Here is a 26,327-nt window from a genome sequence, read left to right as displayed (position 1 = left end):
CTAGTAATCACAAAGGAACTTACGCTTTGAATTTCGACTGGAACGTGGAATCTTAGTTAACTTGGAAGAAATAAAATGCAAAAGAAGATAAGGTTAAGAAATATAATCTATCACCTATGAATATAAGACATGATTGTTGACTTGATGACACCAGACCAAGCTTTTCTTCGTCATGAGGAAACAACTACACAAAAATGGTGCAATCTCCTAAGAATAAGCAAATGATATCACTTATGCACGTCAATACCATTAACAGTGAGCATAAAACAATTGAAGTTAAGAGTTTAGATAAATTCAGTCTGACCATGCACAACTTGCAATCAACAAATCACAAATGGTATGAACATTAGGCTTCACCATTCATCAATAATAAAATCTTCCATTCCACTAATTTGTTAAGGAATCTAGATCAGAGATAGAGAAAACAATAATCTGATAATATATAGTGAGGATAGACTTTTGGTGAGATCTTTGTAATGAATATCTTGACCACCGATTTATATATACAACTTTGTCTATTAATCTTCTATGACAACACCGACTTCTTGCCGGATCGTGAAATTGCCACAATTATTGGTTTCCTTCACCAGCAAGTGTCAATGCCTTTGCATAAGTAGAGGAGTGAAGAGTCATGTCCACGTAGGGGCATGACTTCTACGTGGCTTATGCCACGTAGAGTCATGACCCTACGGGAACATGGCTCTTTGTACATCGTTCACCGTTATGTTCATTAGTTAACATTATTATCGGTGCTCGGGTTTACTAACTACTTCGACTGTCATCGGATAATGCAACGATGACAGTCACTATCTATGTCTTCCGACTTCGACAGTCACCGGGATTATTTTGCTGTAGGAAATCTGTAACATGTCAATTAATATATGATGTGATTAATATGTATATATATTGCTTGCTTCAATCCGAATGAGGCTACATCCTTAACACTCCCTCTTAGCAAAAGAAGATTGAATTTCATAATTAAGTTTAAGGAACAACATTCTAGATATACATATTCATTTGACATGATCATTCACTCAATAATACTTACTAGTGAAATACTTCATATCTCAGAGAGATATGGATTATCTGATATCCAACACTCTGGGACAACAACTAAACGAAGTCTTATCAGATAACAACCTTGATCCTAGTGACAACTGTAACATTGTCATTATCATAGGTGAAATAATTTTAGTATTATGATATCCGTCACATTTCGGGACAGCAATTTAATGTAGTCAATCATGATATGATTGTTATCATAATTTCCGACATATTTCGGAACAACCACTTAATGATAACAATTCAATAACTCATCATAACAAATTTAGTATCAAGATTTCCGGCACATTTCGGGACAGCAACTTAATAACAGATCAAGCTATTCAATGTACTCAATCTTGATAACAGATCAAGCTATTGTGAAAGTCGTCACCTTACAATAGCGATCTTACACTTACATCAAATGAAAGATCGTCACCTTTCATGACATAACACATGCATGCAATATTGCATCCAAGATATTCATGAATATATCAAATTACATATGATTAAGATTAATATCAGAAATTTCCATTATAATTTAGTCATACCAAGTCTACCTCTAAAGTACTGCACTTTCAACTTTGCAAGAGATTTGGTGAATATGTCGGCATTTTGCTCTTCAGTGCTGATGTAGGTCGATTTGATAACATCTCTGTCTACCATATCTCTTATGTAATGGTATGGGATTTCTATATGCTTGGATGGATTATGAAAAACTGGATTTACAGAAAGTTTGATGCAGCTTTGATTATCACAGTGAATCACAGTGGGGTTTAGGGGCTTCCCAAATAGTCCAACTAGCAATTTCCTTAACCATATTGCTTCACGTGCTCCCATGGAGGCAGCCATATATTCGGCTTCAGTGGAACTTTAAGCAACTGCTGACTGTTTTCTGCTAAACCAGGATATCATAGCTGATCCAAGACTAAAACAACACCCTGTTGTACTTTTACGATCAATGGAACTGCCTACCCAGTCGGAATCAGAGTACCCTTGGAGTTGTATCTCAACATTTTTATACTTCAGGCCAAGTCCAATAGTACCACGCAAGTATCTCAGAATATGCTTAGCAGCCATTAGGTGAATCTTCTTAGGTTCCCACATAAAATGACTTAACACATTGGTAGCGTAGCAAATATCAGGGCGAGTGTTTACCAGGTACATAAGAGATCCAATAATTTGTCTATAGTATGTAGGATCTGTAGGTTCTGAATCTACTGCTTCACTTTTGAGCTTATGAAGATTTGTTTCCATTGGAATGGATAGAGGTTTACAATCTATCATACCAAATTTGGTCAGGATATCAGTGGCGTATTTTCCTTGATTTAGGAAAATATAATTCTCTTTTTGCCATACTTCTAGACCCAGAAAATAGTGCAGTAGACCTAGATCCTTCATATCGAATTCAGCCACAAGATCTTGTTTGCATTTTGCTATAAGGTGATCTTCTCCTGTTATCAACAAGTCATCAACATAGAGAACAAGTATTAACATGTCACCATCTGATATTTTGAAGTATATGTTAGATTTTGCTTCATTTTTGGAATATCCTAGCTTGGAGAGATAACTATCTATACTTTCGTACCATGCCTTGGGAGCTTGCTTACGGCCGTAGAGAGCTTTTTTCAGTCTACACACATAGAGATTTCTATCATGTGTAGTAAATCCTTCAGATTGTTCTATATATATTTCTTCCTCAATAACACCATTCAAAAATGCGGTCTTAACGTCCATTTGATGTATCTTCCACCCTTTGGATGCTGCAATGGCAATGATGGTTCTCACAAAAGTATATCGAGCAACCGGAGCAAATGTTTCTTTGTAATCAATTCCAGCCTTTTGAGAAAACCCCCTGGCCACGAATCTGGCTTTGTGTTTTTCAATACTACCATCTAGTGCATATTTGATTTTGAATAACCACTTTGATGAGACAACTGATTTGTCTTTTGGTCTTTTAGCATGTTTGCATGGTTTCTTTTAGCATTTTAGATAGATCTTTTTGTTTTGGGTGTGCAGGTATTTGATAGATTCAGGCTCATACCATTGAGGATATACTGATTGTGTATCCTATTGTATGGTTAACCGGAGCCTTTGAATTGTGCTTAGTTCAATTGCAGGTGTTCGTCTAAGCTGCGCCAGAATTGGGTGCTTAGCCGTGCGTTTGCAGTCTGAAAATCTTCCAAGTCCCTTTGAAGATTGCAGCGTTCCTGCAAGGTTGTGAGCTATTCTGGCCAAGTAGGGATTGGTTATGTTGAATCCGTCTACCCGCATAATAGTCTTGTTAGTTTTAGATCTCCTATCCCTTCCCTTTTAATTTTATTTCACAGTCTGAGAATCAAAGCAGACCAGCTAGTTGCAAAATCGTAAGACACCTTGTGCTCCCAGCAAATCACATCAACCACTAAGCTATCCTGTAGTCAAGACCTGACAACCGAAACATTGAGGTCATCCCCATTGATCAATTTAACACAGCATTAGGGATTTCCTTATCTCAAGAGAGGATAGGATGCTTAGCGAGTAAATTCTATTCTGTGTTGGTCGGATGGAGTCGTAGCAATGTGATTTTAGACACGTCAACAAGTCCTGGTCCACGGGTTGTGCCTTTTCATAACACTAGTTCATTTTTTGTGATTCTTCCCTCTTTGTAAATGAAATTTTATTACTTATTGTTGACTTCCAAATTAAACATGGCTTTATTTTCTTTTTCTATTTCCTCTTTTCTCAACTTCCTCACTTCTATTGACTAGTTGTTCTAAACACTTCTCTTTGACAAATAAATTTTCTCTAAGGTTTTCAAGATTTCTAGAAATCTTTTTTCCAATTTAATTGTGATATTTGTAAGTCTGGTTTGATTAGTGGATTTTTAGGGAGATGTGGTAGTGTTGGAGCCTCATTGCTTTTGCAACTATCTACCAATAACTTCCTTGATACCCCATATTCTTCTATGCTTCTTTCCAAATCTGTTAAAATCCTCCTTTCTCTCTCTATGTGGGAGCTCATTCATTCAGAAGTCTTCCATTCTTCCTCTTCAATTACTTTCTCTTTCAAACACCCACATCAGCGCACTTAATAGCACCCACAGTAGCATGCTCAAACTCTCTCTTTTTTGTATTCTTCATTCTTTTGTGGTGTCTTTCCTCTCTTTTAGCATTCTATCTTTACCTACTTAACAAAATGTTTTGGCTTTCCATACTCCTTGTCAACTTCATCTCCTCTCTAATTTCTCTAGATCTCTTGTAGTCTCCTTTTGTGATGGGTGTTTGTGATTTGTCGTTACATTACTCCTTTATTTCTCCCAATGGAAGATATTTTGTAACCTATTTTGATAGGCCACATCCTTTAAAGGATTCCTTTTGGAGATCCCCCCTTTTCATTCTCCATCCCCCTGATACCTAACCACCTCTCACAAGGTTGACACCAAGGAGATATTTTTTGCCGCAATCTATAAGAAGAATTTCATCTTTTCTTCTAATATTAATGTCTCGACAACAAAACCAATTTTAGCAAGAAAAGTGGGGGATTAGAGGTTAATCTATAATGCAAAATGAGACAAGATAATAGGATAACTTATAAACAGAAATTAAAGAACATTCATAACAGATCATATACACAATAGATCAACTTCCATATATTCATATAACATATATTACACTTGCATCATTCCATTATATAGACCTTCTTTATACAATTCTCCTTATGCTATTCATATATTATCTTCTTCAACATGTATCATCCTATTACATACTATCATTCTACTTTTGTTACATTCTATCCTATCTTATGCATATAGTTTCCATAGTTTCCTAGTGGGACATGTCCCTTGCATCCTACAACTCTTCTAGGGGGTGTCTTCTCGGCTACGAGCTCTACAACCCTCTTGTGGTGGTTTGCGGTAGGATGTTCTACCCTATTTTGTTCACTAATGTTTTACTTAAACAATGGGCATTATAAATGTTGCCGTTTTACCATTATTATTGTTTCCCTTGTTTGTTTGTTAAGTCCGCAACTAAGGTAAAACATGGCTAAATTGGGGGGCTAGTATCTTCCTATCTTGGCATCTTATGTTTATAACATTTAATTAAATGCTTAATAGAGGCTCCCTCATGGTAATTCTTATTTCTTCTATACATACATCTATGTATTCTTCAGTAACTGAACACATTCACAAATTTCTTGTTGAGACACCACAATAATATGTATGAGTGACATTGTAGAAACCCAAGGACTAGTGCAGAAACCTCAAGGTTTAGAATAGGATGTTATGGAAGCAATAGATTTGTAACCAGAGATCTTATAGTCAAAGACCATATTGAATAGATGCCAGACCATAACAAAGTTTGGCAATGCCAATCATGTCACTGAATTAATAAAATATAAAAATAGGAAAATAAACAAGGCGTTTGAACTAATCTACTAGTGAAGACACATTTATTTCTTGTATCACGTCAACCAATTAACATCAAAAAGACAGAACGGGATGTGGACTCTTAACACTAGGTCTTTGACTTTGCAAATATTGCATAGCATTAATATACATAGTTTTGATAAATACATATAAAGAAAAACGTTCATGCTTCTATGGATTGTGAAATTTCCATTGTATTTGTCCAGAATTTTGCATTACCATTTAGGAATCGATTTCCACATAAAAGATAGTTCATTGTAAACAAAACTAGGATCAAATTTAGTGTCACTACACTGAAAACACCTCATGGAATTACTGTATCAGGATAAATTTTCAAATCAACCAGAAGTACTACAATTTTCAATCAAAATCAACTGTTGATTAAAAAAAACTAGTAAAACTCCTGTAGACTTGGCAGAATTTTATATAATTTGCATACCCTTTGAGGATTCATGCCTGCAGCTGCAACATATAAGTCCAGCTTTCCAATTGCAATCCCAATTCCCTGCACTCCAAGATCTCCAAGCCCTAGTATTCTACTTCCATCTGTAACCACAATCATATCAACCTGTGATTCAAAAAACACTATCAGAAACAATCCAACATCAATCTTGTGTATTTGCAAGCATCTTACTTCCCCATGTCAATTTATCATATTACAAAAACAAAGCATGTGAAATGAATATTGACAAGAAAATGGAAGGTTGTATTAGTTCCTTGAAGAAATAGGGTTGAACTCTAGAAGTTATAATGTACTCGAACAAGAAAATTAAATAGCAAAGCATAACATACTCAGCATAAAAGCATAAATGAAAAGCCAAGAAACAACATCAATCAGAATCAATCTGACATCCAAAAAGTAGATCATTTTAATCATGGGAAAAAATAGAATTTTACATCTATCATATTAAGAAGCCACAAAAGTGTTTGTTCTTTGAAGGAAACATCATGTACACAGAAAAAGTGTCCACAGGTATAAGTCAGTTGTTCAACATCAAAAAAAATAAAAACAAATGTAGCCAAAATCATACATGCTACCATTCAACTTAGAATAACTCATATATACACATCCATAGGCCTTCTGAAATGGTTTGATTTCTCATTTAAATAACATAAATGAGCAATATTTAGTATTTTTAGTTTCCAACAAATTATGGGCAGGTCACATAATACTTTTGATTTACACACTATGGAATAAGAGTACTACACAAGAAAATGCCATAACTCCTAGAAGCTTGTCTAAACTATTATTGTTTTTTTGGTTGTACATTTTTTTAGGATATTAGGTTATGTGGAATATAATCAACTCATAAAAGGGACAACAAGATACTAAATACTAAACAATTTAAAATATAACTGCAAGCATCTAACTTAAACTTTGGTAAACTCCTCCCCTTGCACTCTTTCTTGTAATTAAGAATATGTAATATCCCTTGCCCAAACTAATTGATTTTGGCTCAAGGAATATTGTCAAACACTTTGTATGCTGTCTTTCTCTATTCTGATTTTTGTATTTCAGATTGTTTGATACACTTTGAAAGTTGCCAAGAAATTTAGGAAGTTCACCAATGATGTTGACAATACCTCTTACAATGAACTAGTATGCGAGTGCAGTTCTTTTTGGTATTTTTAATGCATATACATGAAAACTAGATATGGAATGCATACCTACAGCCAACTGACATTTCGACAAACAACTGGCATGCAACTATTATGCTGATCATATATGCTATTAAAAGGACATTTCGTCAAACAAATGGTATGCAACATATATCTTCTTTATTGAATTCATTCCTAAGTACAATGCTGCTATGGATTTGCCAAGACTAATTGGCTTACAAAAAGACTACATCAATGCCAAATCTGATTCTAAGTTATCACTTACAACAGCAAAATTATATGCCTAATATTTCAATACTAGCTACTAATAGTTGCAAGAGGAACCTGATAATAGTGATGCTTAATGATGGAGATGAAAGTTGCAATCGGAATCAAGCAAAATACTGTAGCGCGGCACTGTTCACGCGCACTGTTCATGCGCACTGTTCACGGCACTGTTCATGCGCACTGTTCACGCGCACTGTTCATGCGCACTGTAGCAGCAAGAACAAACTTGCAATCTGCTCTTAAAACCTTGAATAATTTGTTGATAATCTCTCCCAACAAGAATGATATAACTCAATGTGCCAAAGAAGGATGATTCACAACCAATTATAAATGTTCGCCAACAATAAACTTCAAACCCTTGTAGAAAACTTCACCAATTTGCACAAATGAAAGAACTGAAGTATTCTTTCCCACAACTGCAATAATTCAGGTGTTATTTCACACCTTCAAAATTACTATCAATAGGAGGTTTTCGTTTCCTATGATCAAAGAAGAAAATTGCGAAAGCCCTAGGCTCCACAATAAAAATCAATCAAAATACTATTCATCAACTGGATTGAGAATGAACTCTTGCCTTTCCTTTTATTCTTTCCTTAAGAGAGCTCAAACACCTTCCTGGCCAATGTGGGATAAAAGATTTATTCCCACATTAAATTATTCACTTAACGCACTTTATTATATTAAAGTGACTTTATTATTATAAAGTTACTTTAGAACTTTATAATAATATTAAAATATTAAATAAATCACTTAAGTCACTTAAACTTTAATATCTCTTGATGTACTTGTCTGATTGCTAAACCGTCTGAGCCAAGAGTCGACTCTCCCTGTTCTCCATGTGATTGGATGCCTGTCTAAAAATAGAAACCCTGAATAGTGACTTACTATAAATAGTAAGTATGTGGAACTGAGTCTAGAAATAGCTGCAAAGGCCCAATCAAGGTTGACACTGCCAATAAGCTCTGCTCAAGTGTCTTTCTATTAATAGAAACCCCGACTCTCCCAAAATAGTAACTTACTATAAATAGTAAGTGTGCCAATCTGAGTCAAAAAACCTGTGCAAAGGCCAAAACCTGAATCCAGCTGAAGAGTAATGTCTCTAATCACCAAGTAACTGCCACACGAGGCCCTCTATCAATAATTATTAGCCTACAAGGGTCAAATGATAGGCTAATTCTTACAAACTCTGATGCTCGCAAAATGGGGACATTACAGTCCGCCCTCCCTGAAATTGCTTGTCCCCAAGCAATCTCCACTGCAAAGAAACTCCAATCCTCGGGAGGCCCAAAAGGAGAATTGTGAAATGTCCCACACATCCTTAACCGACTCCTGTAGCACCAACATAAACATAGTTGCGCACAATATCCCTGGATCCCAAACCCGGAATGGAAGTCTGCCAAGCCTAATACCCTCTGACTTCCTCTGCGCTACTCTGATCTCAACTTCACCATGCCAGAAGTGGTGAAGCAAACCAATGGGACCCATCCAATACACTGTGCCAAACCTGTCGCCTCCTGGATCCCAAAACAACTGAACCCCACATCCATTCGCCATATAGAGATAAAAATATCTGGAAGCGTCTATAACACAATATCTCTCTACAGCTCTCGGTAAACTCCCATGGATGTGATAACTAACCAAACCATCATGCCCACTGACACCATAGTCATCCTGTAACCATGTACCCATAAGAAAACTTTGTGACATAGAAGTAGCAAACCCTGTTGGATACATATCAGCATGATGTATAACTGACAGCTGTCCCTGCAAGTAATCCCCCATAAACTGTTGAGTCGGGCGATCGCAACTGCTAATCCCATCTTCTGAAGATGATGAATACCCATCCCACAAAGGATGGCATCTCGGAGCCAATCCACACGGATGCATCATCAAGTCCTCTGTGTGTGGATCAAAAGAAAAATGATGAGCACTCCTCACTGTGTAGTCGCGGTAAAATGCTCCAACCTCTGTCAATGGCTCATCACTAACAACACTTGAATCGCGCAACTGATCCCTTTGATTCTGAAAAACAACACGCTGGCATCCAAAATCAGCTGCATGGGATGAAGTGACAGATTTGCTTCTAGGAGATGGAAACAAATCAACATGGGAGCCATACTCCCAACTAGATGACACTCTGCAAATGCCCTGTGAGGACGGAGTAGCATTGTGTACTACCACACAACTCTCAAGAGAATCCACCATTGTGACACAAGAGCTACCAGTAAACTGTCCTGCATCAACTGTCACTGTACTGACCTCAGGAGAACTTGATGCAACTAGTGGTTCTCTACTGCTCTCAACCAAGGTACTCATCCCAGCTGAAACTTTCGTACCTATATCTGTGATAGATGTAACCACATCTTCACTACAACCAGTGGATATAAAATCCTCATCAACTGCCTCTGTATATAACTGTATTATATCTGCAGTTGGTGGAGACTGTGCCAAACTCAACTCCTCGGTAAGCTTCTCAATCTGTAACTGTGACTCTTGAAGAGCCAACTCGGCACTCTACCATGAGTCCATAGTCACCTCAAGCTCATGAGTGAGCTCATCGACCTGCTCCTCCTTTCCCTTCAATGCATCATAACAAATGCAATCCCACTCGAGAAGAAAATCCCTATCCGCAAGTAGTTTTAGGTAATTTTGTTTCATCATTCCAATTGCTTCTCGAAGTGCATGTATCTCTGCAAGGGAAAAACCACTATCACCATGCTCATCTGTCAAAGGAGTACTCCAACCATAGGTAGCCAACATCTGACGAGCAACATCAAAATGCTCAATGGTTGTGGCAATCATATTGTCATTCACTTTTAGTTGCCCAACCAAATGATGAGGATTCTGTAGCTTATGACCCCCATACAAGTTTTCCGGTTCATAATATGCACTATGATATGAGGCTGATTTGTCATCACTCACTACATGATAAGCAGCATCATGTGTGCTTTCATCCATGCACACCTCAACATCTAAGGTACTGCTGCTTTGTACCTCAAAGGATGGCTCAACTGATAAGGTAGAAGTTGCTGGTATGACAGTATCTTCACACACCTCCACTCTCAAAGTAACTGCATGCCATCCAAAGCATGATCTTGGGATTCCATATCAACATATGAATCTTCTAGCTTGTTTTCAAAGGTCTGATCTGGAAAATCAGACTCACCATGACATGAATCCTCCACATACAATGCATCATTAGTACCCAATTTCTGAGTACTTTCATGTGACAATTCAATAGGATCATTTTGCACATGTGAAAACACTGCTGTCTCATGCTCATGCAAAGTTTCATCATCGCTGTCATGAAAATCAGAAGTAGCCTCTATATTAGAAACTTCTTGAGTCACCTCTTGCAAGGATGATGTAGATAAATCATTACCCAAAGATGTGCTAGTGTCTTCTTGAATCAAATCAGCATGTCTATCAAATTCATCATATAAATTTCTGCATACTTCATAGGAATTTGAAGATACCAAATCATTTTGATGAAGAATTGTATCATCCTTATGTGTAGATTCTCTATCCATTTCATGTGTAAACAATTCATGAGCTATAGTGTGATATTTCTTCCTTGCAAACTCTGTCTTATGGCAAAGACTCGGGTGCAAATCCATGTAACTCATGAAAGGAAGTTCCTTCTTAATTTTGTGAGGAAGAGTGCTATACTCCTTAAACATGCTAATCACTTCTTCTTCTTTGTTTTGTGGTGTTCGACTTTTGCTGGTAGGAAGTGAATTGAATCTTTTAGGCAACCCAAACTTTGAAAACGTTTGCTCTAAACGCAACAACTCTCGGCTGAGCTTGTATTGTGATTGTTCAAGTTCTTTCAGTGCCTGTTTATCGCTGAACAATGTTGTCATGTAGCCCATTTTCACTACCCAACTGAAAATCAAATCAAAACTGATTTGTACGCGGATGGTTTTCCCACCAATTGAATGCAACCATCACCCAACAGGTTGGCAGGAATCCGCTCTGATACCACTGTAATATCCCTTGCCCAAACTGATTGATTTTGGCTCAAGGAATATTGTCAAACACTTTGTATGCTGTCTTTCTCTATTCTGATTTTTGTATTTCAGATTGTTTGATACACTTTGAAAGTTGCCAAGAAATTTAGGAAGTTCACCAATGATGTTGACAATACCTCTTACAATGAACTAGTATGCGAGTGCAGTTCTTTTTGGTATTTTTAATGCATATACATGAAAACTAGATATGGAATGCATACCTACAGCCAACTGACATTTCGACAAACAACTGGCATGCAACTATTATGCTGATCATATATGCTATTAAAAGGACATTTCGTCAAACAAATGGTATGCAACATATATCTTCTTTATTGAATTCATTCCTAAGTACAATGCTGCTATGGATTTGCCAAGACTAATTGGCTTACAAAAAGACTACATCAATGCCAAATCTGATTCTAAGTTATCACTTACAACAGCAAAATTATATGCCTAATATTTCAATACTAGCTACTAATAGTTGCAAGAGGAACCTGATAATAGTGATGCTTAATGATGGAGATGAAAGTTGCAATCGGAATCAAGCAAAATACTGTAGTGCGGCACTGTTCACGCGCACTGTTCATGCGCACTGTTCACGGCACTGTTCATGTGCACTGTTCACGGCACTGTAGCGCACTATTCACGTGCACTGTTCATGCGCACTGTAGCAGCAAGAACAAACTTGCAATCTGCTCTTAAAACCTTGAATAATTTGTTGATAATCTCTCCCACCAAGAATGATACAACTCAATGTGCCAAAGAAGGATGATTCACAACCAATTATAAATGTTCGCCAACAATAAACTTCAAACCCTTGTAGAAAACTTCACCAATTTGCACAAATGAAAGAACTGAAGTATTCTTTCCCACAACTGCAATAATTCAGGTGTTATTTCACACCTTTAAAATTACTATCAATAGGAAGTTTTCGTTTCCTATGATCAAAGAAGAAAATTGCGAAAGCCCTAGGCTCCACAATAAAAATCAATCAAAATACTATTCATCAACTGGATTGAGAATGAACTCTTGCCTTTCCTTTTATTCTTTCCTTAAGAGAGCTCAAACACCTTCCTGGCCAATGTGGGATAAAAGATTTATTCCCACATTAAATTATTCACTTAACGCACTTTATTATATTAAAGTGACTTTATTATTATAAAGTTACTTTAGAACTTTATAATAATATTAAAATATTAAATAAATCACTTAAGTCACTTAAAATTTAATATCTCTTGATGTACTTGTCTGATTGCTAAACCGTCTGAGCCAGGAGTCGACTCTCCCTGTTCTCCATGTGATTGGATGCCTGTCTAAAAATAGAAACCCTGAATAGTGACTTACTATAAATAGTAAGTATGTGGAACTGAGTCTAGAAATAGCTGCAAAGGCCCAATCAAGGTTGACACTGCCAATAAGCTCTGCTCAGGTGTCTTTCTATTAATAGGAACCCCGACTCTCCCAAAATAGTAACTTACTATAAATAGTAAGTGTGCCAATCTGAGTCAAAAAACCTGTGCAAAGGCCAAAACCTGAATCCAGCTGAAGAGTAATGTCTCTAATCACCAAGTAACTGCCACACGAGGCCCTCTATCAATAATTATTAGCCTACAAGGGTCAAATGATAGGCTAATTCTTACAAACTCTGATGCTCGCAAAATGGGGACATTACAGAATAAGAAATGGTAACATGCATAACTTATGTATCAACAAACCCTTAATCAATATGAATCTGTATGCTGCAGGATCTCACAAAGACTTGACCCCAAAATCACAAGCTTCAAAAAGGTTTGTTGTGACGTTTTCACATGTCATCCCATTGCAAATGGGGACACCTCACTTTTTGCTTAGCTTAGGTGTCTTAGTCAATCGTCTTTACCTTGCCAGTGGTTTCTTAGTTGTTGTTAATCTTTGCTAGTGAGAGAAGATATGTTTTGTTCATGTCAAGATTGAGTGATGTTGCTAAGGTTGCTAAGTCGTTGAAGTTGTTGATGTTGTTTGAGTGCAGGGTATCATTAGGAGAAGGTTGAAGGGTATGGAGTGGTAAGTTTTCTTGTAGTTCCGTCAGGAACTACAAGCATAGCACTTAGGGTCATATATTCCAAACCTACACTACGTTGCACCTAGGAGGGAAAATCATGAAAATTTGTCTAAGTAAAATTCAACCCCCTCTTGGCACGTATCAATTTATGAAAGGTTCAAGGGGGGAAGTTTTGTATTGGTGTCAAACCCTACCTTAGGTTAATCATTTGAAAGCATCAAAGTATGACTTCAATGGGGCTTTCACTTTCATTTGTGCTAACACATGTCAAGGGCGCTATACATTGCTATGCATGCATACCTTTGAAATGCGCTCTACAAGTCTGACCTTTCATGTGCACTTAAGGGGAGAAATGGAGAAAATTGCCTAAGATAAAAATTCCCCCCCCCTTGTCTCATGTATACATTGTGCAAGCAACCCCATTAAGTGCACTCCCTTCCTTCCATGCTTTGTCTTGAACCTTATGCAAACTTAATTTCCATGTGCGCTCATGGGGAAGGGTAAGGATGGGGAAGGGTAAGGATCAACTTTATGCGAGCTACACTCTCAAACCCGCCAATGATGTATTGAGATAAAACTGCACTAAGTCAACGAGAATGCAAGACTTCTTCCTAAGTCTACCATCATATGAAGTCAAATTGTTGCAAGGTAGGTCTTCATATGCGCTCTACATTTAGTGCATGGTAGCCCCTGAATTTTGTTCCAAGCTTATACAACCCTTCTCTCTAAATCTGATGTGCATGCATGGTCTTCATGTTGGAATCATTGTTGCCGTTACACCAAAAGCTCGAACTGTTAGTGAACGAGCGTGCGGCCAGAGTTAAGGATCCACGAGAGGCGGGAGAAAGCCATGTCACAAATCCACAGGAGACGCTGACCCGCCGAACAGCCAACAATCCCCCCCCCTCAGCGATTACTAAGGATTCCAGGGGCAACTCCAGGGATTCAAATCCGTGACCTGGCCCTCTGATACTATTTGTTGGAATCACCGTTGTCGTTACACCAAAAGCTCGAACTGTCAGTGAACGGGCGTGCGGCCAGAGTTAACGATCCACGGGAGGCGGGAGAAAGCCATGTCATGAATCCACAGGAGGCGCTGACCCGCCGAACTGCCAACACTTCATATGTGCTCAGCACCCTTGGTCATACAATGGCATGAATGAAAAATCAGACCTTACGGTGTTGGGATCAGACCTGAGAAATATAAGATCAGACCTTTAAAAAGGATTGAACTCGGACCTAGAAATAGTAACAATCAGACCTTAAGAAGTAAATAGCAAACTCAGAGATCAGACCTAAGCACCACAAGAAACTCAGATTTAAAGCAATGACATCTCATCCTAATTCACAGGCAGATGTAGTGATCAGAGCAGAGATAACTTGATCCAAGGGTATGGATTGGATGAAATGAGGTATGGAGCACCTGTGTAATGTCCCCTTTTAGCCACTCTCGTTTTATGATTGGTTAGCCTATCATTGGCCCTCGTAGACTAACTCAGATGGTTAGAGGGTCCCAAATGGCAAAGATCAGTGTGTTATTTCTCTCAAAGCTCAGTATGGGTACAGGTTTGGCCTTCATTGGACTCAATTTGGTACACTTACTATTTATAGTAAGTCATCATTTCAGGAAAGTCATGGTTTCTATTTATAGCAGGGCACTTGGATGGGCTATGATTGCAGTGTCAATCCCTTGCACAACTAGTTTGATCAGATAATCAAGGATTTACTATTTATAGTAAATCAATGGTTGATAGAGGGACCCTTACTATTTTTAGTAAGGCAATTGGATGCGCAGTGGACATAATGGTTTCAGAAGGAATGGAGAAATAATGATTATTTGTGGAGATATGTTATATTAATTATTAATAAAGTGATTATTAATAATTATTTACTAAGTGCAACTATAAAGTTATAAAGTCACTTTATACACAATGGGGTCGTGACCCTCAATTTAAGTGATTTAAAAGTGAATTAAATGATTATGATTTATGGTGCCAAATATTAAAGTAATTTATAAAGTCAATGGGAGAACATAATATATCATTAAAAATGATATTAAAGTGCATTTATTATTTATGAGTATGAGTGCCCAAGTTTGAAAAGTTACTATAAAGTTTTATTAAAACCCTAAAACTGGATTTCAAAAGGGAATTAAAGGCATTAAAGAGTTGAGAGGATATAAAGGGGTTTCAAAAAGCAAATACTTTTCATTCTTGATGTTATTTGACTTGTGCTTTTTGATATGATAGCTGAGTGTATAAATACACAAGGGTTTTAGTCATCTACAGCATTGGAGAACGAAAACTCTTCAGTGTTTGTGCAATTTTGAGTCTGTGCAATACCAGCTGATATTATTGCTTGAGAGGGCTTCATCCAAGAGTTCTATTTGTGCTTAAAAGTGAGGAATTTCATCTAGGGTTTGAAGTATTTGGAGGTTTATCTACAGCAGACCCAGGTATTCACCTTTGGCAGCCATTAAAGAGCAGATTGCAAGCTTTTATCTGCTGCTACTGTCAACAGAGATCACCCAGCCAAGGACATGTTGCAGTTTCAGGCCAAAACACCTATGTAAATGTGCTTTCCTTGTCATCATTGAGGGCGCCATCATATTGGGAACCTCTTGGGATACTTCATATGCTGGGAAATGCTTACCAGCAGCAGAATGTGCTCTTCCTAAAGCTAAACGCCCCTTAGAATGTGATCAGATTTTCTCTATTTTGTGCATCAAGCATTGTGGAGACACTTGGCACAGATTTGGGGTGGAAAGTGTCGGTGTTGGAAATAAGCCACACCCGGACCGACGATGGACTGGTCCAAGAGGGGCCAGTAGCTCAGTGGTAGAGCACTCCAGCAGCATATGGAAGGTCCTAGGTTCGAGTCCTAGCTAGTTCATGTCTCAACATGGTATCAGAGCCAAGTCCAGGCTAGGAGCCCCAAGCACACGAGAGGTGTGGCTTAAGGGGGGGTGTTGGTGTTGGAAATAAGCCACACCCAGACCGACGATGGACTGGTCCAAGAGGGGTCAGTAGCTCAGTGGTAGAGCACTCCAACAGCATATGGAAGGTCCTAGGTTCGAGTCCTAGCTGGTCCATGTCTCAACAGAAAGATTGATATATGCTGCAGGTTATTTGATTACCAGCCATTAAAGTTGCTGCTGTCACTTCCAGGTTTCAATGCTATCACCATCTACAACAGTTTGGTATGATTTCTATGTAGATACAAATAAGGACGCCAATATAGTTCCTTCATCATTAATAAAGATATTCATTTTCAGCTTACTTGTAATTTAGTTGTTAGTTACCCACAGTAGTTTGCTTCCTGTCATTCTTTATGCATTGTTCTTGCATTTCTATATTGTTAAAAAGTCAAAAAAAGATATATATTTGCAAAAACAATGGAAAAATTTATCATTTGAGTAGTACTGGAAATTGGATAACCATAGGGGTTCTTACAACCTGACCTTTATATGCACTTTCAAGGGTAGAAATCATTGCTCAGCCAACTTGACCTTGAAGATATGAGCAAAGGCGAATCAAAAGATGCCCAAGGACAACTTTGGATCTGTGCAAGGTAGGTATAAGATCCCGCTCCAGCAACATTTGTGCAAGCACCTACATAAATTGTGCTCTCCTTTGTCCACTTAAACCCTCAAAACCCAATCAAGCAATTAAGGAGGTAGGTTGGCGCATTTCAAAGATGGAATTTAAATATTTTTGGAGGATGAAATGAATATCCTAGGGGCAAGCCGACCTAGAAGGACTGATAGGTGGTGAATTCATATAAATCAATGGTTAAATCTCTCATTCCAAGCATTCATTTGTTCTTATTCTAGGGTGCAATGGTTGATCTGATTGCTTATGATCTGATTGCTGAAATCAGAACTGATTTATCAGAACTATTTCCAGATTGAGGAAGGTTTTTAGGATTCAATGTATTGAAGTATTGGTTTTTTCCTCAATTCATAATATATGATGCGCAATCTCATCTTGCAGATTTACTCCACAACGTTAATACAGATCTGTGCGAGGGATTTAGGACAATTACCTCCAGCATAAGGGTAAATGGAGCATAGAGGTGAACAAATCAATATGAGGGGCAAAGTCTACCCATTCAAGGTCTTCATTACATCACTAGTGAGGGAGGCGAGTTAACAGCAACCTCAAGGATGCAACCACTACATGAGGATTTCTCTACAAGTTCAAGGTCTTCAACATGGAGGGTACATTGCTATTACCTTGAATTTCCTTCGAAAATCCAAGGTTACTATTAGTGCAACAAAGGGAGATCAATGGGGATTGCTTCACAGCAAAGGACTATACATTCATACAAGGACATTGGTTACACATAAAGATACCCCTACAACAAGTGAAGGCATTCAATTCAAAGGCATAGACATATTAAGACAGTCAGGATCAAACTCCATGGAGTCACGTGCTACATCAAGGGTGTGTTTCACATTTCCAAACCAAGGGTCAACAAGATAAAGTCAAGATGTTCAAGAACAACACAAGCATCATTAGGGTTAAGAACAACACAAGGATAAGGTTTCCAAGTTAGTAAATGAAAATGCAAGTATGGGCAAGGATGCAAATAGTTTCAGAAGAGTTAAGAAAAGTTAGATGCTTGATCATCAAACAAGATACAATTTGGGAATATACCCCATCATCAACATATTAGGCAATTGGAAATGTTGAGTATCAAGAGATATTGCTCAATCACAAAAACTTCATTGATGATCTACAAGGTGCAAGTAGCTGAGGCGGCAATCTTGTTCATCACCAACCAATCAAGTTGTGCCACATCAATAAGTCCAAGTTCATTGAACCTGATTCATCCAAGGAAGGAGCAAGTGATACATGGCGATTCATCAAATATTGCTTCACATACCTAACCTCATTTCTCATTGGTCCAAATTTAAAGGACGTGTCATAAATGATGTAATTATGTCATTAGTTGAATGGAGTTAGTTGCAACTAACCCTAATTAGGGTTTTGTCATGTAATCTCAACCATTGATCTCGAATCAATCTGAGCCATTGAATTGTAAAGAGACTTCTATATAAAGCTCAATGCTCTCATTTGTACAGGTTAATATTGAATAGTTAGAGTTAGAAGTAGAAGTAGAGTAGGAGGAGAAGACAAGAAATTGTTGCCAAGACTTTGTTGAAATATATACTTAATTTTATTGAAGATAGGGTGGATCGTTGTATGACTTTCTACATGTTGCATGGTTTCTACTTCTCAAGTTTAGATTTCCTAATTAGTTTAATGGGAAGATTTTATTGTTGATGAATGGTGAAGCCTTATGTTCATACAACTTGGAATTTGGTGATTGCAAGTTGCAGTGCGTGGTTGGACTGAACTTATCTAAAAGCTTAACTTCAATTGCTTTATGTTCATTGTTCAAGATGTTGGTGTGCATAGGTGATATGAAAATTATTCGCTTATCCTTAGGAGATTGCACCATCTTTGTGTAGTTGTTTCCTAATGGCAAAGCAAAGCTTGGTTGGTTGCGCCAAGTCAACAATCATCTCTTACATTCCCAAGATTAGACTAGATTTCTTAAACCATATCTCCTCTTATCTTTTATTTTCAAAGTGATTTAGTATAAATTCCACGTTCCAGTTATGTTCATAAGCATAAGTCCCCTTGTGATTCCAGCAATATCACATCATACATCACTAAGTCTATCCCGAGCATAAAGTTGATTGTTTGCATTGTAAACCTTGGAGTTGTCTAACTTGATCATATCATTTAGAATGTGAGGTTTCTTTGTTCGATAGAGGATAGAATACTTGGTATCTTATTATGTGTTCGAGGTATCCTATAAAACACAACAACAAGGTTATTACCCAGAATTTTACAAACCAAGATCATTACTTTTTAGTTTCCACATCATCTTGTTTTACGTGTAATATATTATTATAAGTTCTAAAAACCACTACATCTTAAACCCAGTTCCAATCTTTCCAAAAAATGAGTTATAAATTTTCACTCAATAATACCCCTCCCTTATATGTTATTAATCCCTCATTAACCATTCTCTGCAAGGTGGTGGGTGGTAAGTCTAGAGTATCTACAGCCCCCATGTTTTTGTAAATGATGTTCAATTCTCAATTCAATATGCAAGATGTATTCTATTTTATATTTTCTTGATCTATGTAACATTTATTTATATGATAAATATGATTATCTTCTTTCGTATGGCAGATGAGAGGAGCATTTATAGATTTCGATATTCTTCTCACAAATATCGATTGATATATATGCAAAAGGGGAGGATCAAGTTTTGCCTTGACCAGTCATGTCTCATAGACATGACTGATCAAGACATTACTTGATTGCACCCTTTGAATTATAATTACCAATCGGTGTTTACTTTAATCAACAACCCGATGCTAATCGGGGTCTGCGTAACTTATTATCTGATGCCAATCGGTGTCTACGTGACATGTTAGCCGATGCCAATCGGTGTCTACGTGACTTGGTGATCGCTTAACTAATAGTTAGATACCAAGCGGTGTATGCTTTGCCACACGATAACAATCGGTTAATCCCGATAATCATCATTTGTTTACTGTTGATAAATCAACCGATATAAATCGGGATACATGGTTAGCCCGATAATAATCGGTGATCACATTATAATGCAAACCGATATTAATCAGTATACTATGCTATGATATGATTATCGATAGTTTGAGCATTGATCGAACTAAGTAGATTGGACATATACAAGTAAAGAAAGATCATCAAATGAAAGAACAATAGCTTGAAGTTTTCCTAATAGTTTATCGATAGGATAAATGATTTAATGAGAGACTTCATTTATCTCTCATTCAATCATTTATCTTACCGAAGCTATCATGCATTAACACTCCCTCTTAGCTAGGTAAGATAAATGAAAACAATATATCAAGCATCACAATTCAAATGATGGTCAGTATTCTTTACACAATCTGACTTTCTAGAAAATCATATCACCTAATCACATGATATGAAGTATCACCTAAACACGTGATACAAATGTCCATCACATCAATCTTGTGATGACAAGATATCACCTAAGCATGTGATATCAGTATTGCCTAAACACGCAATACTTAAGGATAATCATATGAGAAAAGATTAAATTCTCATCTTATCCAAGTTTTGGTATGTGAACTAACATCTTATACAAATGTTTTACCACAACACAATCATGGCACATCCATGACACACCAGAGATCCAACATGATAACTGGTTTGGACATCATAAGATCGTCACCTTATAATGTCTACATACAAGTGTTCATTATCTTGAGAGATCGTCACCTCTTAGATATGAACCCAGGGGATAAAATCCAAAATGTCCTATCGTGACAAAGAAGTTTACACATTAAACATCTTATTGATATGCAAATACAGATTACAAAGCAAATTACCTTTCTATCATACCTAAACCTTTTCTGAAGTAATCAACCTTCATTCTGGAAAGAGGTTTGGTCAGAATATCTGCAGTTTGACCTCCTGTACAAACATATTCTAATTTGATCACATTCTTGTCTACCATATCTCACACATAGTGGTATGGAATCTCAATATGTTTGGATCTGTCATGGAACACTAGATTTACTGAAAGTTTTATGCAGCTCTAATTGTCACAATGTATAACAGTGGGTTTCATAGGTTCTCCAAACAACCCCACAAGCAACTTCCTAAGCCATACTGCCTCTCGGGCAGCTATAGAAGCTGCAATGTATTCTGCCTCGGTGGAGCTTTGAGCTACAGAAGACTGCTTCTTGCTGATCCAAGATATCATAGCTAAACCTAGACTGAAGCAACACCCTGAACTGCTTTTTCTGTCAGTCACACTTCTAGCCCAATCTGAATCTGTAAATCCATGTAGGTCTATATCAACTTTCTCATATTTGAGACCAAGGTTTAGGGTACCTTGTAGGTATCTCATGATGTGTTTTACTGCAACCAGGTGTATCTCCTTAGGTTCACACATAAACTGACTTAGAGCATTAACTGCATAACAGATATCTGGCCTTGTATTTACCAGGTACATCAGGGACCCAATCATCTATCTGTATTGAGTAGGGTCAGTGGGTTGTGACTCTGATGTTGTTTCTTTAAGTTTATGTAAATTGGTTTCCATAGGAGAGGTCATGGGCCTACAGTTTAGCATTCCGAATCTCTTCAAAATATCCAAGGTATACTTTCCTTGGTTTAGTATAATGTTGTAAGAATTCTGCCATACTTCCAATCCTAGGAAGTAATGGAGTCCCAAGTCCTTCATATCAAATTCTTTGGATAGATCTTTCTTGCATTGATCTATAAGGTGATCATTTCCTGTGATTAATAAGTCATCAACATATAAAATCAATATTAGCATATCACCTTTATTTCTTATGTAGTAGAGATTAGGATCTGCATCATTTTTAGAGAAGCCTAGTCCTGAGAGATAGGTGTCAATTCTTTCATACCAGGCCCTAGGAGCCTGTTTAAGCCCATAGAGAACTTTCTTGAGTCTACACACATGAGACTCTGCATCATGAATTTCAAACCCTTCAATTTGCTCTAGGTAGACTTCTTCTGAGATCTCACCATTTAGAAATGTTGTCTTAACATCCATCTGGTGTACCTTCCACCCTTTTGCTGCTGCAATGGCTAATACAGCTCTTACTGATGTATACCTGGCAACAGGTGCAAAATTTTCTTCATAATCTATTCCTTCCCTTTGTGAGAACCCTCTAGCTACAAATTTGGTCATGTGCTTTTCAATACTACCATCTGCAGCATGTTTGATCTTGAAACACCATTTAGATGAAACAACAGATTTCTTAGTTGGCCTAGGAACAATCTCCCAAACATCATTTTTCATAATGGACTGATACTCTTCAAACATGGCATCCTTCCATACTTGATGTTCAAGTGCATCTGATACATTGTTTGGTTCGGCATTAGAGAGATCATTCATAAGGGCAACATAACTAGTGAATTTATTAGGCCTTTTGCTTTCCTTGAAGGATCCTGAAGGAGCAACAAACTTTTGAGCTTCTGCTACAGTCTTGGTGACCCATAGTGGTCTTTTCTTGAGGTTTTCTCTAGGTGGATTTTAAGTTTCACCTATAGTTTCCTCAGGATTCTCCCTCTGAAGCTCAGGAGTAGGGATATAGACTTCAAGCTCTAGTGAGCTTGGGCTCTTTTGAAGGCTAAGTATTCTTAAAAAATCACATCCCTACTTAGTTCAATATTCTTTTGACCAGGTATATAGATCCTGTAGGCTTTGGAGGTTTCACTATATCCTACAAGGATTCCCCTTTTTCCAGAAGGCTCTAATTTTAATCTTTTATCCCTAGGTACATGAATATAGACAGGGCATCCGAATATCCTAAGGTGGTTGATATCTGGTTTTGATTTAGTAAAGACTTCCTCAGGGGTCTTATCTTCAAGATGGGAGTGAGGACATCTGTTTTGAATATATACAGTAGTGCTAGTTGCTTCTGCCCAAAGATTGACATTTAGATTCTGATCAAGAATCATAGCTTTGGCAGCTTCAACGATTGTCCTATTTTTCCTCTCAGTTACCCCATTTTGTTGAGGATTATAAGGTATTGTTAACTCCCTCTCAATCCCTGAATTTTTACAAAACTCTTTAAATAATTCTGATGTGTATTCCCCCCCATTATCAGTTCTTATGGTTTTAATTTTATTTCCTGAGTAGTTCTCTGTTAGTGATTTGAATTCTTTAAACCTATTAAGGATCTCTTCTGATTCTTTACATTTTAGAAAGTAGATCCAAGTTTTCCTAGAGTAGTCATCAACAAATATTGCATAATACAAAAACCCCCCCAAAGAAGGTACGGACATGGGTCCACATACATCAAAATGAACTAACTCTAAAATTTTACTTGTTTTCCTTGTACTATTTTGAAAAACGCCCTTAGTATTTTTACCTAGGGCACATCCTTTGCATGCCCCTAAATGATATTGCTTTAACTTAGGTAGACCTGTGACAAGGTCTCCCATTGATGATAAAACTCTAAAATTTAGGTGGCCTAGTCTTCTATGCCAGACTTCATTAGCATCTGTAGTTTCATGGATTAGGACTAAGTTGGGCTCTGTGCATAGCTCATACAAGTAGCCTTGTCTTTTACCAATAGTTTTAGCTTTCTTGATGGATGAACTATTTGGCCAAGCCAATACTCTGTTGTCCATGAAGGTCACTCTGTATCCATTGTCCTCCAGTGCTGATATTGAGACTAGATTTCTCTTGATGCCTAGAACATATAGTACTCTTTTAAGTTGTAATGATACACCTGATTTTAGTTTGATGGTGCAGGTTCCAACTCCTCTGACTGGATGTGTGGAGTCATCTCCGATAGTTACTTCCTCATCATTCTCCTCTTTCATGGAGTCTAGCACTTCTCGGAATCCTGTAATGTGTTTGGATGAGCCACTGTCGATCACCCAAGAGTTAACTTTGTTTGATGCTTGGTTTGTGACTGCTGCATAGAGTACATACTTCTCGGGGTCTTCTTCCCTTTTAGATTTTCCTGTTTTGGCAAATGTGGCTTGTTGCATAGCTCTTTCTGGACATTTGGCAACATAGTGCCCAAATTTGTCACATCTGTAACATTGAATCTGAGAAAGGTACTTCTTGAAGGTGTTCTTGCCATGACGACCTTTTCTCTTTCTGAATTGTTTTTGCTTGCTTTTCTTGTTTGAGTTTGTATTTAGAACTTGGAGATCTTCATCTATATTCTTTTGCTTGATCCCTTTCTTATTTTGCCTTGATTCCTCTTGGAGACAGTCAGCCTTTAGCCTATCGAAGTTTGGAAATTCATCCCTTGCACTGATGCCTTGGACCAATGTTTCCCATATGCTAGGCAACCCATCTAGAGCAATGAGTGTTAATTCTTTGCTTTGGATCTCATATCCAAGGGTTGTCAGTTCATCCCTTAGGGCTGATATTCGCATGAAGTAGGCATTGACTGATTCTCCTTTGATCATGGCTATGTGATTTATTTCTCTTTTTAAAGCCAAGGTTCTACTGGCATGAGATATCTCAAATGCATCTTCAAGTGCTTTGAACATGTTGTAGGTTGTTTCATGTTTCCTTATGATGGGCATAATATTATTTCTCACCCCATCAACTATGATTTTGATGGCCTTTTCATTTCCCTTTCTCTAAGTTGTTTTGTCAGGTTCAATCTCAGGTTCTGCAGTTTCAATTTTTACAAATGATTCGACTTTATTTTCTTTTAGAATCATTTGAATTATGAACTTCCATGCTGAGAAGTCATCACCTCCTCCGAGTCTATCTTCAAATCTGATAGCGCTAGCCATTAGAAGAATTGTGATGTTGAATATATGCTTGTTTTGAATTTTCCACAAAATTTAACAGCCTCAGGTTCGATTTAACTATAGCTCTGATACCATGTAAATGATGTTCAATTCTCAATTCAATATGCAAGATGTATTCTATTTTATATTTTCTTGATCTATGTAACATTTATTTATATGATAAATCTGATTATCTTCTTTTGTATGGCAGGTGAGAGGAGCATTTATAGATTTCAATATTCTTCTCACAAATATCGATTGATATATATATATATGCAAGAGGGGAGGATCAAGCAATGCCTTGACCGGTCATGTCTCATAGACATGACCGCTCAAGACATTACTTGATCGCACCCTTTGGATTATAATTACCAATCGGTGTTTACTTTAATCAACAGCCCGATACTAATCGGGGTCTACGTAACTTATTATCTGATGCCAATCGGTGTCTATGTGACATGTTGACCGATGCCAATCGGTGTTTACGTGACTTGGTGATCGCTTGACTAATAGTTAGATACCAAGTAGTGTATGCTTTGCCACACGATAACAATCGGTTAATCCCGATAATCATCATTTGTTTACTGTTGATAAATCAACCGATATAAATCAGGATACATGGTTAGCCCGATAATAATCGGTGATCACAGTTATAATGCAAACCGATATTAATCGGTATACTAGGCTATGATATGATTATCGATAGTTTGAGCATTGATCGAACTAAGTAGATTGGACATATACAAGTGAAGAAAGATCATCAAATGAAAGAACAATAGCTTGAAGTTTTCCTAATAGTTTATCGATATGATAAATGGTTGAATGAGAGACTTCATTTATCTCTCATTCAATCATTTATCTTACCGAAGCTATCATGCATTAATATTTATCACCTCTTTTTCTCAGCCCACCCAAATGACAAGCAACACACAATGGCCTCTAAATACTAGTATTTCACATATCAAAACTAATAGACCAATTAGGTGGCACTTCTCTCGGCACACCATTACTACTCAAATTACTTAGATTCCCCAACCTGCTTTCCTACATCCTAGCTCTACTCATTCCCTTTGGAATAACTCGATCCCACTATAGCAATACGCATCTACTACTTATAAGCCACCCTCAAACCACAAGGGCAGACTCACGATATAAGTTTCTTTTCTACTACAAGAGCTACACCAACCTTGGATGTTAGGGGAGTTCCTAGAGGATGTTTTTGATTCCTCCTAGGATCTTCGAAGGTGGCCTCTCCAACCTTGGATACTCTTGGCAAACATTATCAAATCTTTCACAACCCCCCGAGAATGGCTCAACCAACTACTCCATTTCAAACACAAACAAGGATTTTCAATGAGCTCTCCTTCCAATCTTCACCAACACACGCTTTGGGGGCTCTTCTCCACCCTTCGCCAATATTTATATTGCTATTGTTAGCAATAAAATACTCTATTTTGTGCTAAGTACTTTTATTATTTTGCTTCTAGTGTTCTCTCTTCCTAGAACTCTCTATTGTTAACTGTTAATCTTCTAGTCTCATTGACCTACTTTGGTCATCTATGAACATTAATATAATTACTTTTCTTTCTTTGTTCAGTACTCTA

At 37.4% G+C, this 26,327-nt stretch overlaps 1 protein-coding gene across 1 annotated transcript in view; it reads right to left on the bottom strand.

The window, feature by feature from the left end:
• The window catches only part of LOC131074954 (NAD-dependent malic enzyme 62 kDa isoform, mitochondrial), a 264,127-nt gene that overhangs the window by 156,371 nt on the left and 81,429 nt on the right, over positions 1 to 26,327 (bottom strand). Inside the window, exon 5 of the mRNA XM_058011705.2 lies at positions 5,889 to 6,017. Coding sequence (XP_057867688.1) covers positions 5,889 to 6,017 — 129 coding nt within the window. The remainder of the gene's footprint in view (positions 1 to 5,888; positions 6,018 to 26,327) is intronic.

The sequence above is a fragment of the Cryptomeria japonica genome, chromosome 11, assembly GCF_030272615.1.
Source record: "Cryptomeria japonica chromosome 11, Sugi_1.0, whole genome shotgun sequence".
Lineage (NCBI taxonomy): Eukaryota > Viridiplantae > Streptophyta > Pinopsida > Cupressales > Cupressaceae > Cryptomeria > Cryptomeria japonica.
Note: the sequence above shows the minus strand (reverse complement) of the source record. Positions and strands in the feature narration are given on the sequence as shown.